We start from the raw sequence: 12,838 nt of genomic DNA, 5'->3' as shown, positions 1-12,838 counted from the left end.
GGTGTGAGACTTCTAGATTCGACTCAATAAGCAACAGTAGTCCAATTCATACTTGGTGTCCCACCAACTGTCATCCGATAAGACCTTGAGTGACCTCAAACAACACTTCATACCATTTTTGTTCTCTTTGGGAGGGTGGTTACAGTCCCCTCCTTTTGTCCTGCTATCTCTTATTAGAACATGGTTTCATTTCACTTGCTGCTACCCTGCTGATTAAGGGGCCAGCCAGACATGCAAAAGATGTTTTAGACTGCTGCAGAACATTTAGTTTTTGGAATTAGGCCTTGTTCTTTTTTTAAATTGTGAGTGCCAGGGGGTGGGTGCTGGAAGGTCCTTTTTTCTTGGCTATCCACTTTGATCATAATGTGAAGCCTAAAATGATTCACAAGTGAACAGTTTTGTTGTTGTTGAGGGGGGTTATATGCTGGGTCGGGTTGAGGTTAGCAAGCAGGCCTGACACATGGCCCACATTCACAAGCGCCTCGCACGTCACTGGGTTCCTCATAAGAAAAAGACCCTTTTGTTCCCCCCCCTCCCGTGCAGGGCAGGGTGTAAGGGCTGGGGGTAGTTCTCTGGGGTGAACCGTAACTTTGCTCCATCTCTCCAGTCCTCATCATCCCCCCCTCTAATAAATGAAAAGAAAAAGCAGAAGCAACCGGACATCTTTGTCCGGTCGGCTTCACAAATACAGGCTCATCAAGTGTACTATGGCTTGCCTTTAATTGGGTCAGTCTGCATTGTCATATATAAATATAAAAAGTACTTTTTAAAATTTCAGTTGGTGTCCTGCAGAGAGCCTGTCTTGGCCTTCTTATTTTTCTCATGACTAAAAGAAAGTGGTTAGCGCGTTGGTCTCACATTTCTGAGATGGAGGGTTCAATCTCAGGTTCGAGATTTTTTTTGCGGAGTTAACATGGTCTCTTCAGGCATGTGTAGGTTTTCTCCGGGCCCTCCGGTTTACTCCCACATCCCAAAGACATGCACGGTAGGCAATCTAAATTGCCCCTAGGTAAGAGAGTGAGCATGAATAGTTAAATGTCTCCTTGTGCCCTGCGATTGGCTGGCCACCAATTCAGGGTGTCCCGACTGCTGCCTGTAGCTGGCTGGGATTGGCTCCAGCACCCTCTTCCATCTTTGCGAGGACGAGCGGTATGCATAGTGAATGAATGACTAACATACATGATCAACATTTAAAACTGTTTATTCATATAGAAATACGTTCGTGTTTGTACATCACCTTGTAGTTACAAATCATAAAAATATTAATGCTATTAGCATCATAATCACACACTGATCTCATAAGAGAAGCCATGTTTTTTTTGTCGCGTGTTGCGTCACTTAATAAGAAGCTCACCTGTGCCCCATTTACATCCATCGGGTCGTTCAACTTCCTCCACCACAGAGAATTTGTACAAGCCTGCTGTGAATTCTCTCCAAATGTATTACGGTAAAGGGTTACAGAAACAACGAAAGATTAGTATTTCATCTCTAGATTTGACACTTCCTGATTGCCTTGTCTCCTGAGACTTATGTGGAACCCCTACAAGAAGGGAAATCTTAAGACTACTGTCTCCAAGAATGAGTGCATAACTTCTGTGTGTCCATAAGACTTTTAAGCCAGTATTAATTCCTCTCAATTTGTTCAATGTCCAGCTCGCCTCCGAGCAGATAGCTGTCTTTCTCGGTACTACAAAGGCCCGTCCAGAGTGGTGCCTTATCTTTGTGGTATGTGGAGATCCAGTCCACCTCCTGGATGGTGCGGGCAGGTGGTTCGTGCTGGGTTAAAGGCGGAACGTCATCTGAAGCATGGGGAGAAGAAGAGGGGTCCTCGCAGTGTTCAGACTGGCCTGTGATTCCCGGGCAGCTAAGGCTGTGGAAGTTCCGAAGTTTCTGTGGAGATCAGGTGGACAACAGAAGCAACCTCGTTAATTGATTTCAGAGAAACTGTCCCCGAAAGTGACCCAGAAATATAACTTTTACACATCCTGTGTATAGCCTAGATTTCCTTATAAGAAACTTTTCAATTTCTGCAGCCTCACCACGTGCTTTTGCTAGGGTCATACCACACAATGAAGGTATTCAGAAACGAGACCCTTGAAAGGACATCGGGTAGTACCAATGCCAGGATCCCGACAGCTGCAACTCCGTGCACGAAGCTTCACCCACACTGGGTTGATCCCATCTTTACGCTTTAATGCGGAAAAGACAGAACAGCTGTCTCGCGCCTGAACATCACGAAGAAAGGACTGTGCACAAAGCCCCTCTGGCTTACGTAATCACCGGACAGGGGTTATGTAGATGGGAGTGTAAGGCTGCCCCCAACTTCTGAGATATCAAAAAGGAAGGCCCTCCATCTCCCTTCTTTGGTAAAACTGCTGCCAGAGTCTGTTCTGACCTTGACTGTGCCATCCATAGAAGCTGATCGATATTTTGCGGGGCCCTGTCCAGCCTGGCCCGTGGCGGCAATCCACCCAGTGGAGCTGAATTTACCCAAATCAATAGCACTTTATAGCCACCCCCCACTACCAGATCCATGACCTCTGCTGCAGCTGCTTTACTCCCTGACATTGGCAGATACATGACAAACCACCGTGGCTAGTGGACTTACCAGGAGTGTGAACCGCAGTTAAGTCATCCACAAGGGTTCTGGAATTAGGCATCATTAGTTGCTGACTGGCTTGAACTAGTTTGGGTACAATTCCATGCCAAGTGAAAGGTCTTTTAAAGGTTTCTTGCACCTCAAGTTAGTACACCCAAATCAACCGAGCAGTATTTTCACTATCTCGGTGATCTATAATTTGACTTTGGAGGGTTTCTTGTCACTGAGGTCAGTAAACCTCTAATTCACCCAAATCATGTGAGTCTAGTGTTTTCCACAAAGTCTACCAAACTCGAGTCAGTCATCTGATTCCTTTTGAGTCGAAGTCACGGATGTTTTATCAGTACAATAAACACTAACCTGAGTCATCTTTGCCAAATCCAGCGAGGGCCTCTGCGCATCATCTTGCCTCCTGCGCTTGACCCCAATCTTTTTGTCATTGAGTACGCATGGTTGCGAGCGGCTGCGAGCTAGACCGCCAGGTCCTCCTCGGCGCTCCAATTCAGGGGTGGAGTCTGGAGAGCTGACTGGCGAAGGCACATGGGGCTCGGGGATCTGTTCGTGAGACAGGTAGAGGGGCTGTGCCAGGGCGGCAGGGAGGCTGAAGCTTGAGCTACGCTGGATGGACAGGAAGCTCGTTTGGGCAAGGCCGCCGCGATGGACGCTCCCGCCACTGTGGCACCTCCTCTTCTCCACTGTGGTCCACACTCTGGAGCCCTGGGGTCGCCAGGTGGAGCGGTGGAGGTCGTCTGAGCAGGAGAGGGACCGGCATTGACGCTTGCTGGGCGGCGCCGCCATCAGGGAAGCCTCAGTCAGGCTGAGGTTCTGCAGTAGGCTACTGACGGCACAGGACGTGGAGCCTACATCCCAACCCCAGTGGGTGTTGCTCTGGTGCACCTCGGGGAGGACATGCCAAAGAGATTCCAGGCTTGTGCCGACTGGACTCTGCGGCGTGGTGCATGGGTGGCTCACTTCGCGCCACTGCCTTGTATCTGAAGCACATTCACCAAGAGCATTTAATGTCTTCCTGAATTGATTCCCTCCTCCCCCCACTTGTAATCCACCGAGACCTCAATCATACGCTTCGACAAACACTGACAGAGTATGTTGTGTCATGATTCCATCAGCTAATAGCGATGGGTATCTTCACTTTCATATAAGTGACTTCTTTCACAAAAGCTTTGCTGGCTTGAGTCTGTAAACCAACTGTTTTGAGTATTGGATGAGTGTACCTGAGTCAGAAATGCACTTTAATGTATAACCTCAGATTTGTGATTCCTGATTCAGAAACCGAGCAACTGTAATGCCTTAGTGAGGCATTTTTCTTTTTAGTCTTTTGGGATTGAACTATAACCAAACCCTTCAGATTAGCACATCCTGTTCTCCCAGAGAGACGGAGAGTTCTCAGACAACTTTTTACTGAAAATCTGGCTTGCTGAACATTGGCCTTGAAATTACTCGCATGCGGCTGCACAATAACTAAGCTCGATGAATTACTTGCACTGGTTAGTTCATGTGATTGGGGGAAAAAATTCACTAGCATATTCTATACTCAGTTCATACGTGCATCTACTCTAAGTAGTACTTTTTCTTACCCATGAGTTCATGAGAGAAGAGGGCGGTCCCCTGGCTCATGGTCTGCGTCTGCAACTATGGAAAGAAGACCAGAATAATCACGCATGCGTCTTGTCTTCATTTCATATGGCCCAGAGGGCAAAGCAGAATTCTTATTCTCCTCCACCTACGCTGAATTTCAAAATGACTCAGAGTTGTGGAGCTTAAACGACTCTATTGTGAGCGAGTGACAGAACCACCCCAGTGATAGCTGGCAAAGCATGATTGTGATCATGATGCAATTGAATGTAACGGGGACAACCCCCTGTTCGTAATTTCATTTCCATTGTGAAATGTTGCCAAACAAGTTTCCGCAGTAAGTCCAGATTCAGGCTGCAATAAAAGTTGACATACTAGATGCTAAGTGCTCACTCACCGGGACCAAATGTGTGCTTCTCGACATTACATTGTCGCCACCCTTCTCCGGCCTCTTCTTGCAAATGATCACCATAGCGACGCACATCCCGGTCCTGAGCCGTTCTGGTGAGGGTCAGTCAAGTGAGCCATGACGAATGTTCGCTCCTCAGACTGCCAATACTGACAGAGAGACACATCAAATGGCATTTTTTTCAGTTGTCTTCCAGCTCATCAAGTAACAAGTTCAAATGGATCGGACATCTATAATGAATTTTCCCCACTTAGGGAGTGAAAACCGGACTTCTTCTATGAAGTTTTGCCACCACCACACTTTTGCAGGCTTTATCCGCCGTGTCGCAAACAATGTGGAACCCGACTCCTGTTTCGTTGTCGTACATTTTAAATGGCCGATGCAAGGCAGGAGAGAAAGTTATTCACAAAGTCAAAGTTGTGTAATTGAAACCTCGGAGTGGGGCGGGGTGGCCGGGAATAGCCGACCTTGCGGTTATCAAAGCAACCTTCCTGGTGGACAAGGATGCGCAAATTCTATGTCAAATATATTACTGGCATTAGAATGTGGAAGATCCACGGAGCGCCAAAAGTGGTGAATCTCCAACACTTGCAGCGTGATTGTTTCAAGGGGGGAGCCCCCCGCATAGTCTTATAGTTCCCCAATTAAGAGTGGCTTTTCCATATATTGGCTAGACCTAGACTGTAATCCCCCAGCCAGCAAACATTACATAAGGATTTGGGTTTTGACTCACAATTAGTGCTAATGCTAATCCAGGCTATAACTCCTTAGACAGCTGGTCAGAAAATACCATTTAAATCCTCAATGTTGCGGTATTGGGGTTAAATTTGAACTAAGGTGCAACAAGGAAAGGTTAAGGTAATTATTGTTAGTGATAAGAAACATGCTGGGAAACCTGGGTACCTAAAAAAAATCTGTTGATTAGTATGGTAGGAAAGTTTGTGGCCTGCTTTAGGCTTGTTGTGTTTGGACTCTGTCTCTTGTTATAATGATGAGGGTGTGTGTGACAAAGCTTGCCATAAAAAATTGTGCTACGAATACAACCTAATTGATAGTTAGAACCTGTTTTCGTGACATACCGTACTGTCTTAACTTTGTTTTGTTGGTGTTATTAATTTGAGAGCAGGTGGTGCTGCTTAAAAAGAAACGCACCGAATGATGCGTTCACCTACGTTCATTTATGAATGAAGCAAACTTGGCGGAAGGGGGCGGGGAGGGGGGGGGGGGGGGGGGGTGTCCCGCTTTGGCCACCGAGGTCTCTTCTAGCTTGCAGCTGCCCGCTTACCATAAACACAAAGGCTCAGCGTGGCCGCCTAGCAGAGGCGCACTCCCGAGGGGGCCTAGTGGTTTAATTATCCCCCCTCTACATAATCGCTGCCACTGTATACATTAGCGCAGGACCCATGTCCCAAATGGAGTCCATTAAGGACAAACAATTGAAAACACAAACATCCTCCTACCCACGCAGCATGACAACACTGGACCCTGTCAGAATTGCACTCCCCTCTTTGGCACGAAGATCCTACATAATAGCTAATTCAGAAAAGACACACAATATATATCTGGTGAACCCAACCCAAAGTGAGATGTCATGCGACCACATTATATACACTTATGCAAGTACACTATACGTGACCCCTGGAAGTACTTTATTGCTGCTGGTGAAATTTTATACAACTTTATAGTTTATCTCCCAATAACCAACGTTCACCCCCTTTTAATGGCCAAAATCTTCCAAACGAGAGGAGAATCAGTGTGACGAGCGCCCACAGAATGTTACATGCAGGCTACAGAGCAAACATGGCGATCCAATCAGAATTGGATCTACTGTACTCATAAAAAAAGGAGCAAAAAGGTCAAATGTGGCGCAGGAGTGTAATTTGTTCCACATGTATTGTCACATCGTGGAGTTCAAGGGGTGCATTCGAGAGCCCCACTGTGACTGACTGACTGATGGCAGTGAGTGCTTAAATTTCTGGTTCTGCTGGACTCATAAAACAACAACATTCCAGTGTAATGGCCCTCACTTTAACAGACAAATTGCAAGAAAACCCTACAATAATATAGACTTTCAAATGATATACACATCAGGTAAATAACTTTACCATGGAAAGGTGCCGGTCAATGTTCACCTAATGATAAGTAAGTCTAAATGATGCATTAATAACTAATGAAATGACAATGTAGTATATTTGGATTTAGCGACGTGTCATGCCTAATCCCAACTAATACTGTAATAACATTCATAAAAAAATGAAATTTCGACTATTACATATTTACAACACTTTCCTACTCCATTTAGCATACATTTGAGAGTTTACCTCTTACATTCAGTAATTTGTGCCCCAGTTAGGTTTGCAAACTAACTTTTTCTCTATTATATTATGACCTCATTTTATGCCAAAATCAGGGTAAGCTTTGAATATGAATAATATAAAACCAAATTTAAAATTTTGTGGCAAGTTTGAGCCCTCCTCAGTCCCCCCCAAAACCCAACTTTTGTTCCTTATTTTGCTTCCTGACCAAACAAGCCATAATTATACATTCATTGCAAATGGCAAGGCATGTTTGGACATGAATATGTATAACAACAACAACAACAAAAACTGCACCAAGCAATTTAGCACTTTCTATTACCCACAAAAACCTGTACCACATTCTGGATCTTGATCAACCTTATCTTATCAAACAAGACGTTAAAACATATTCTGACACATGCATGAGTAATGCAAATATTAAGAAAATACAATAAAAAATATATATATACTTTGGCCCCATTTTAGTCAACTTTGCCTTGAGGGGAATCCACAAAATGTCCGTGAATATATGCTCAAATTTTAAAAAGTCCGCACCCAAGACAAAAGAAATGTGCTTATTATAGTCGATTATGATTTTTTTAAGTCATATAAAGTTATTTGACTCCAATCGGGATCTGCGATGAGTGAAAAATATTTTAATGGGCTAAGTCAACATTTTTTTACTTAAAAGCAATTCAGTCAAAGCTCGAGTAGGGTATAGTAACATTACCTGCTATTTGTTTTTCATTGTAGCTGGAACATGCTGGGATCTGGTGTGCTTTTAATTTGCTATTTGTTGATGAAACAAAACAAAACAAAAAGTCAGCCTGAGACTCACAGCCAGGAAGCACGTCGAGAAGTAAAGTAAAGTGCAACATTTACTCTAACCCACTGCGCTTCAGTACAACAGGGCTTGTGACGTCAGATTGGACGAGCCCATTCGCGAAGGGGGACCACAAATACTCCCACAGCTAAACTTGAAACCTAAATAACAATACGCGATTTTTCTCGACGTCGACACCTTAAAATATCGACTTGATTAAACTTTAATATTTTATACTTCCAACATTTTATCATTTAAATCGAGATCCAAAGCACATGTGAGGTTCAGTACACCTTAAGAGCAATGGAACAATCCAGCCATGCTGTAATGAAAAGTAATCAGTTACACTCACAGGGAAGTAATTGCATAACATTAAACATTGAAACCTGATGATTTTAATATACTAACGTTAACCAGAGGGTGTAATGGTAAGATACATATTTCTTGAACTCCAATAATAAGGATCAGTCTAAAGCTGGAGAAGGGGGGTAGAAAAAGTACACATTTATAGCAAACAGATGTCCAGGAAGTGACCTTTGACATAGCTCTAACCACATAATGTAGAGTACTCAAGTAAGAATTAGGTCTCACTGTACAAACTGCTTGTGGATTAAAAAAAAGATAGATAGATAGATAATATGTTTTTTGGGTTATTGTCCAAGTCATTTTTAACCTACGGTCAAACAAATCAATAAAAAAAGTATGTTATGGTAATCCATAATATCTGAACTGGGGCAATGGGACTATCCTTGTTTTTAAATTTGCAGTTTTCTTCTTGTTTTCCGCAAACAGTTTTGATATTAGGTTATTTATGTTATGATCTATACGTTAATTGTTGTGGTTGTAGCTAAAAGGTGAAAAGGGGGTATTACTAAAATGTTAAGACTCATTCTGTATTATTTCCTGATGTTTATACTTCTGAAAATGATGACAAAATGTTTTGCCCTTACAATTATTTAGAATATTTTAATTTATCTTTTATGAATTGATAACTGGGTTTGGTAGCAAGCATGAATTCTTCTCTGCTAAATAATACCAAATCTATGTAAAAGTACAATGATCTATATATCATAACATTTGGTAATGTAATATATATATATATATATATATATATATATATATATATATATATTAATTTTAGACTTATTACGATGATAAAGAGCATAGAAACCCATTTTTTCTTCTTAGAAGCTTAATTTAGGGTTGTTTACATATTCTGTATTCATTTAGTAAACAAATGTGGTGGGAAACCGGTTGGTTGCTCTACTGCCTACTCCTTTTACTTCACTACAGTAGTATGTTGATTTCTAAGTTCATGTGAACCCAGTGGGCCTCAGCCACTGGTGTGGGCTCACCCCTGGCACAGATCCATTTGTTAATCAAGGGGTAACATCTGTTGCGTGCCACTAATCCCCCCTGTCGCCCCCTTTTTTGACTGTCTGCCTGCTCGCCTTGGTTGGTAGGCTGTCTGCCTTTCAAGTAAAACAGCACACAATATGTGCATGTTTTATTTCCAGCAGTAGTTTTTAACCAGTCCAACAGAGGCGCTGTCTACCTGTGTGAGGAGGTTGGTTGCAAGTTGGAGAAAAACCTGAATCAGCATGTTTTGGGGTTTATGGCTCTACGACTGTAGCATATGCATATGCCATCTGTGGCTTAGACAGATGGCTGAAGGACTCTTGTTACAAGACCTCACCATTCTTTGCTCTGATCAACTCCATCTTACACAAGCGCAAACAAAATAATGTAATGAACTGCATCGTAAGGCTGCAACGATTATTTTGAGTCGACTAGTTTTTTTTGCAATTAGTTGACTACTCAGAAAAGGTAGTATTTAATACCTTAGAAAAGCACCAAAACCAAACAAGAATAAGTCTAATTTGTATATTTTATAAATATTCTGTTTTTACAGTAACCAGAATAATTTACATTTCAAATACATAGAATAAATATCATGAACCTTTATCGTTTCAAATGCATTGGACGTCAATTACAGTCAAAGATAGCGAATTCAATAATTTATCAGTCTATTCAATGTTAACTCATTTTAGTGCATTCTAAAAGATAGATCTACAAAATACATGCCCTGTGCCAGATATTTAAATAAAAAAAAAACATCCCTTTGGGCTTAAATGTGTTATCGTGACTGTTGAAGGGCAGTGTCGGCTGCTTCTTTTGCCTTCTCGCCGTCCATGTACACCTGGACCGACTTCCAAAGAGCTCGGATGTTGCCTTCTCCAAATCCGCTTGCCCCCTTGCGCTGGATCAGCTCCAGGAAGAAGGTGTCCTCAGCGAAGATGGGCTTTGTGAACACCTGCAAGAGGTACCTGGCACAACAATATTGCTCATATTACAGAAGCTAGCCTTTGGTAGTTTGAAAGAGTAAAAAAACGGAAATCTATAGTGTGCTACGTAAAACAACGTTGTTAGAGTTCGTCAAGTGCTATAAGATTTAGCAAAGACTCCGTTTGCTGCAAGCTAAGATGTTAAGCTAACTAAATATTATTTTGTTTTGTGGTTTTAGACTGGCTGTGAACACACTAGTGGGACTTTTTGGCGGCCCCGATGGTGATCACTGAACTTCGTGTAATATCTTTCTAGGGAAATATGACTTTAAATCCTTGCACATCTGTGGCTAATAGTCAGGTGTGGATTATAAGATTGTTTTGTTTTTGGGGTTTGTCTTTAATTTTATAAAATACGGCTTGTCCAGCTTAGAGTCAAGTCCGAAATTTGAAATAATAATAAAAGGAGATTAGCCCAAGGTAAGATCATAAAAGATAATCACCTGTGTGTCTCGCTAACTGATGAGTTCTGTTGCTGCTGGTCCGAGTCCAGAAGAATCCCAAGGCGTTCTAGCTGCTGGGCATCCTGTCCGGAATTCTCAATTTCTTGTAGTTTATCCACCTGTCGCACCACAAGGATGTTAGAATTTATTTGACATTATTTTCTTTAAGAAAATTTGGACTAGTTTTGTATTTTTTCCTGTTCAACTTGTATTTTTAAATAGAATCTGATATGAATACAAATGAGCAAGAAACATTTAAATGTTAATGTGCAACCCTCAGTCAGGTTTTGTCACGTTAACTGAAAAATAATTCTTAAAGTCACGCACATCCGAATAATAGGCAGCCGGTGGCGAGAAGAAGCGCATGCCGGCGTCAGCCATGCCACGCACTGCCGCCACAATGTCGCCCGTGCACAACCCGATGTGTTGGATCCCCGCCGCCTGGTGTTCTTCTAAGAATGTGTTTACCTGGTTACTGCCTGGAGAGGAACACAAGAAAAGCTTTAATTCATTCACCAACTTAGGTTAACTTGAGCCGTCGATACCTTGCTCGGGCAGTGATTCGGCCAGCACGAATTTGCAGCCTGGCTCTTTTTGGCTGGTGCCAGTAAGCGAAAACCCTGACTCGCCGCACTTCCAGTACTCCATGGCAGCTAAGCGGAGGCCCATGCCCTGCTGGTTGATGACCAAGCCGCTGTCCGGATCGTCGTTTCTGCAAAAACAAGACATTATATTGTATTATATTACGCAAAAATCCACTTGAAATCGGCATTTTTGAAATATTCTATCTGGATCAGAATGACAAATTGGTCAAAAATGTCATTGTTTTGGAGTTTTCAACTCTTGAGGTAACTCAGTGCATTAAATGTGTACTTGTTAATATCTTACTAAATCAATCGAATGCTGGCAGACTTTGTAATGTTGGCAAATATCGAATTATTTGAAGAATTGATATTGTATTGCATTATCATGCTGAGATGCCCTGTGTATGAGTGGTTAGCGCAGCCGCCTCACGGTTCTGAGATCGAGGGTTCGATCCCAATTCAGGATGCATGATCTCCTTGGGCTTTTGTGGATTTTCTCCAGGTACTGCGGTTTCCTCCCACATCCCCAAAACATGCAGAGGAGGCTGATTGAACACTCTAAATTGCCCCTAGTCATGATTGGTTGTCCATCTCCTCGTGCCCTGCAATTGGCTGGCTGGCCACCGACTCAGGGTGGAGTTAGCTGAGATCGGCTCCAGCACCCCCCGCGATAAGCGGTTCCGAAAATGAATGAATTAAAGCCATTTCACCTGTGGATGAAGAACCTCTGGAAGCCAAAAAGCTGCTGGTACCATTTCAGGATTTGCTGGCTGGTGCCGATGGGACACGCATAGGTGATGTGGTCCATATGAGTGACAATCTCCTGGCTGTGCTGGTCCTGACCCCCCTCGTGGACCTCGAAGCCGGGTAAAAAGCTTCCCCGGTACTGGCTCTTGTCGATCAACGTGTGGCACACGTTGCCCACCACGGAGCTCAGCACCGCGTAGGTGACTTGGCCCTTGTGGTCCCGTACGGTGGTGGGCGGCACCGGGAAACTACAGCCCAGCCCCCGCAGAGCATCGAACGAGTGGTAGATGTCGTCCACCTCAAAGCACACATTACACACGGTGTCCACCGGGTGGTGGGAAGGAAGATCGTAGAGACAAGCCGCCGGTTGCTTCCCGTGCTGCGGCTCCGGTTCGACATTGAGGTGGCGAGATCCGCTTTGGTTCGTCCTCTCGTTGATGACAAACAACGCTGACCCGCTCCGGAGGGCCAGCTGCCGAGTCTTCTCCGAGAGTCTGCTGGCGATCAAATTGAATTTGAGTTTGGAAGTTAAGTCGTTGGCTACCTTGTCAACGTTGGAGACATGCAGGGAAACGTGATGCATTCGTCTCATGTAAGCCGCCATGTTGAGTGTGGACATTACCGGAAAATCAAGATCTCTCACGTTTATGTGCTTCAACAAACAACTAAAAATGGTTAAAGGGCATGTAAAGTCAAATTTAAAATGAATAAATTGCGGGCGTGGTTGAAATTCAATATTTATGATGTATTAACTTTTTTATAGTCTTGATTATTTTTTGTAATCTGCTGGTATTATCGATAATTATAGAAACAGATATGATAACAGACATTGTCCTCGTGCTTTTTGCCTTTATACTAATATCTTTAATGGATGTAATCACTCGCTAATTTTTGAAAGGAATATACTCTTTGCTTTCAACAATATTCATGAAAATCACCTTCAAACGCAACTTCTTCCTATTCTTTTCTCTGACTTGCCAAAGTCCCAGCTAACGTGA

The 12,838-nt window shown here is 43.2% G+C and overlaps 2 protein-coding genes across 2 annotated transcripts; both read right to left on the bottom strand.

The window, feature by feature from the left end:
* Positions 1–1,185: 1,185 nt before the first annotated feature.
* On the bottom strand, positions 1,186–7,775 carry fam53b (family with sequence similarity 53 member B). The gene is made up of 5 exons (XM_077625874.1): positions 7,629–7,775; positions 4,590–4,750; positions 4,195–4,249; positions 2,960–3,591; positions 1,186–1,890 (listed from the first exon to the last, which is right to left on the bottom strand). The coding sequence occupies exons 2-5, from the start codon at positions 4,674–4,676 to the stop codon at positions 1,624–1,626; spliced, it is 1,041 nt and encodes a 346-aa protein (XP_077482000.1). The 5' UTR covers positions 4,677–4,750; positions 7,629–7,775; the 3' UTR covers positions 1,186–1,623.
* A 1,816-nt stretch (positions 7,776–9,591) lies between these two features.
* Positions 9,592–12,599, bottom strand: hpdl (4-hydroxyphenylpyruvate dioxygenase-like). Its single transcript, XM_077626232.1, has 5 exons — positions 11,804–12,599; positions 11,055–11,221; positions 10,837–10,988; positions 10,510–10,628; positions 9,592–10,048 (listed from the first exon to the last, which is right to left on the bottom strand). The coding sequence occupies exons 1-5, from the start codon at positions 12,457–12,459 to the stop codon at positions 9,859–9,861; spliced, it is 1,284 nt and encodes a 427-aa protein (XP_077482358.1). The 5' UTR covers positions 12,460–12,599; the 3' UTR covers positions 9,592–9,858.
* Between the last annotated feature and the right edge of the window lie 239 nt (positions 12,600–12,838).

Source organism: Stigmatopora argus, chromosome 18 (genome assembly GCF_051989625.1).
Source record: "Stigmatopora argus isolate UIUO_Sarg chromosome 18, RoL_Sarg_1.0, whole genome shotgun sequence".
Lineage (NCBI taxonomy): Eukaryota > Metazoa > Chordata > Actinopteri > Syngnathiformes > Syngnathidae > Stigmatopora > Stigmatopora argus.
This window is presented reverse-complemented; position numbering and strand designations above follow the sequence as displayed.

Bases quoted from the DNA above. Each gene is read 5' to 3' on its own strand.
- fam53b (XM_077625874.1), bottom strand. From the start codon at position 4,676: ATGTGCGTCGCTATGGTGATCATTTGCAAGAAGAGGCCGGAGAAGGGT. The intron at 4,250-4,589 runs GTGAGTGAGCAC...TTCTTTCCATAG, and splicing joins GAAGCACACATTTGGTCCCG to TTGCAGACGCAGACCATGAG. The intron at 1,891-2,959 runs GTTAGTGTTTAT...TGATCTCCACAG, and splicing joins ATTTGGCAAAGATGACTCAG to AAACTTCGGAACTTCCACAG.
- hpdl (XM_077626232.1), bottom strand. From the start codon at position 12,459: ATGTCCACACTCAACATGGCGGCTTACATGAGACGAATGCATCACGTT. The intron at 11,222-11,803 runs GTGAAATGGCTT...TTGTTTTTGCAG, and splicing joins CAGAGGTTCTTCATCCACAG to AAACGACGATCCGGACAGCG. The intron at 10,989-11,054 runs GTATCGACGGCT...GTTCCTCTCCAG, and splicing joins CGAATCACTGCCCGAGCAAG to GCAGTAACCAGGTAAACACA.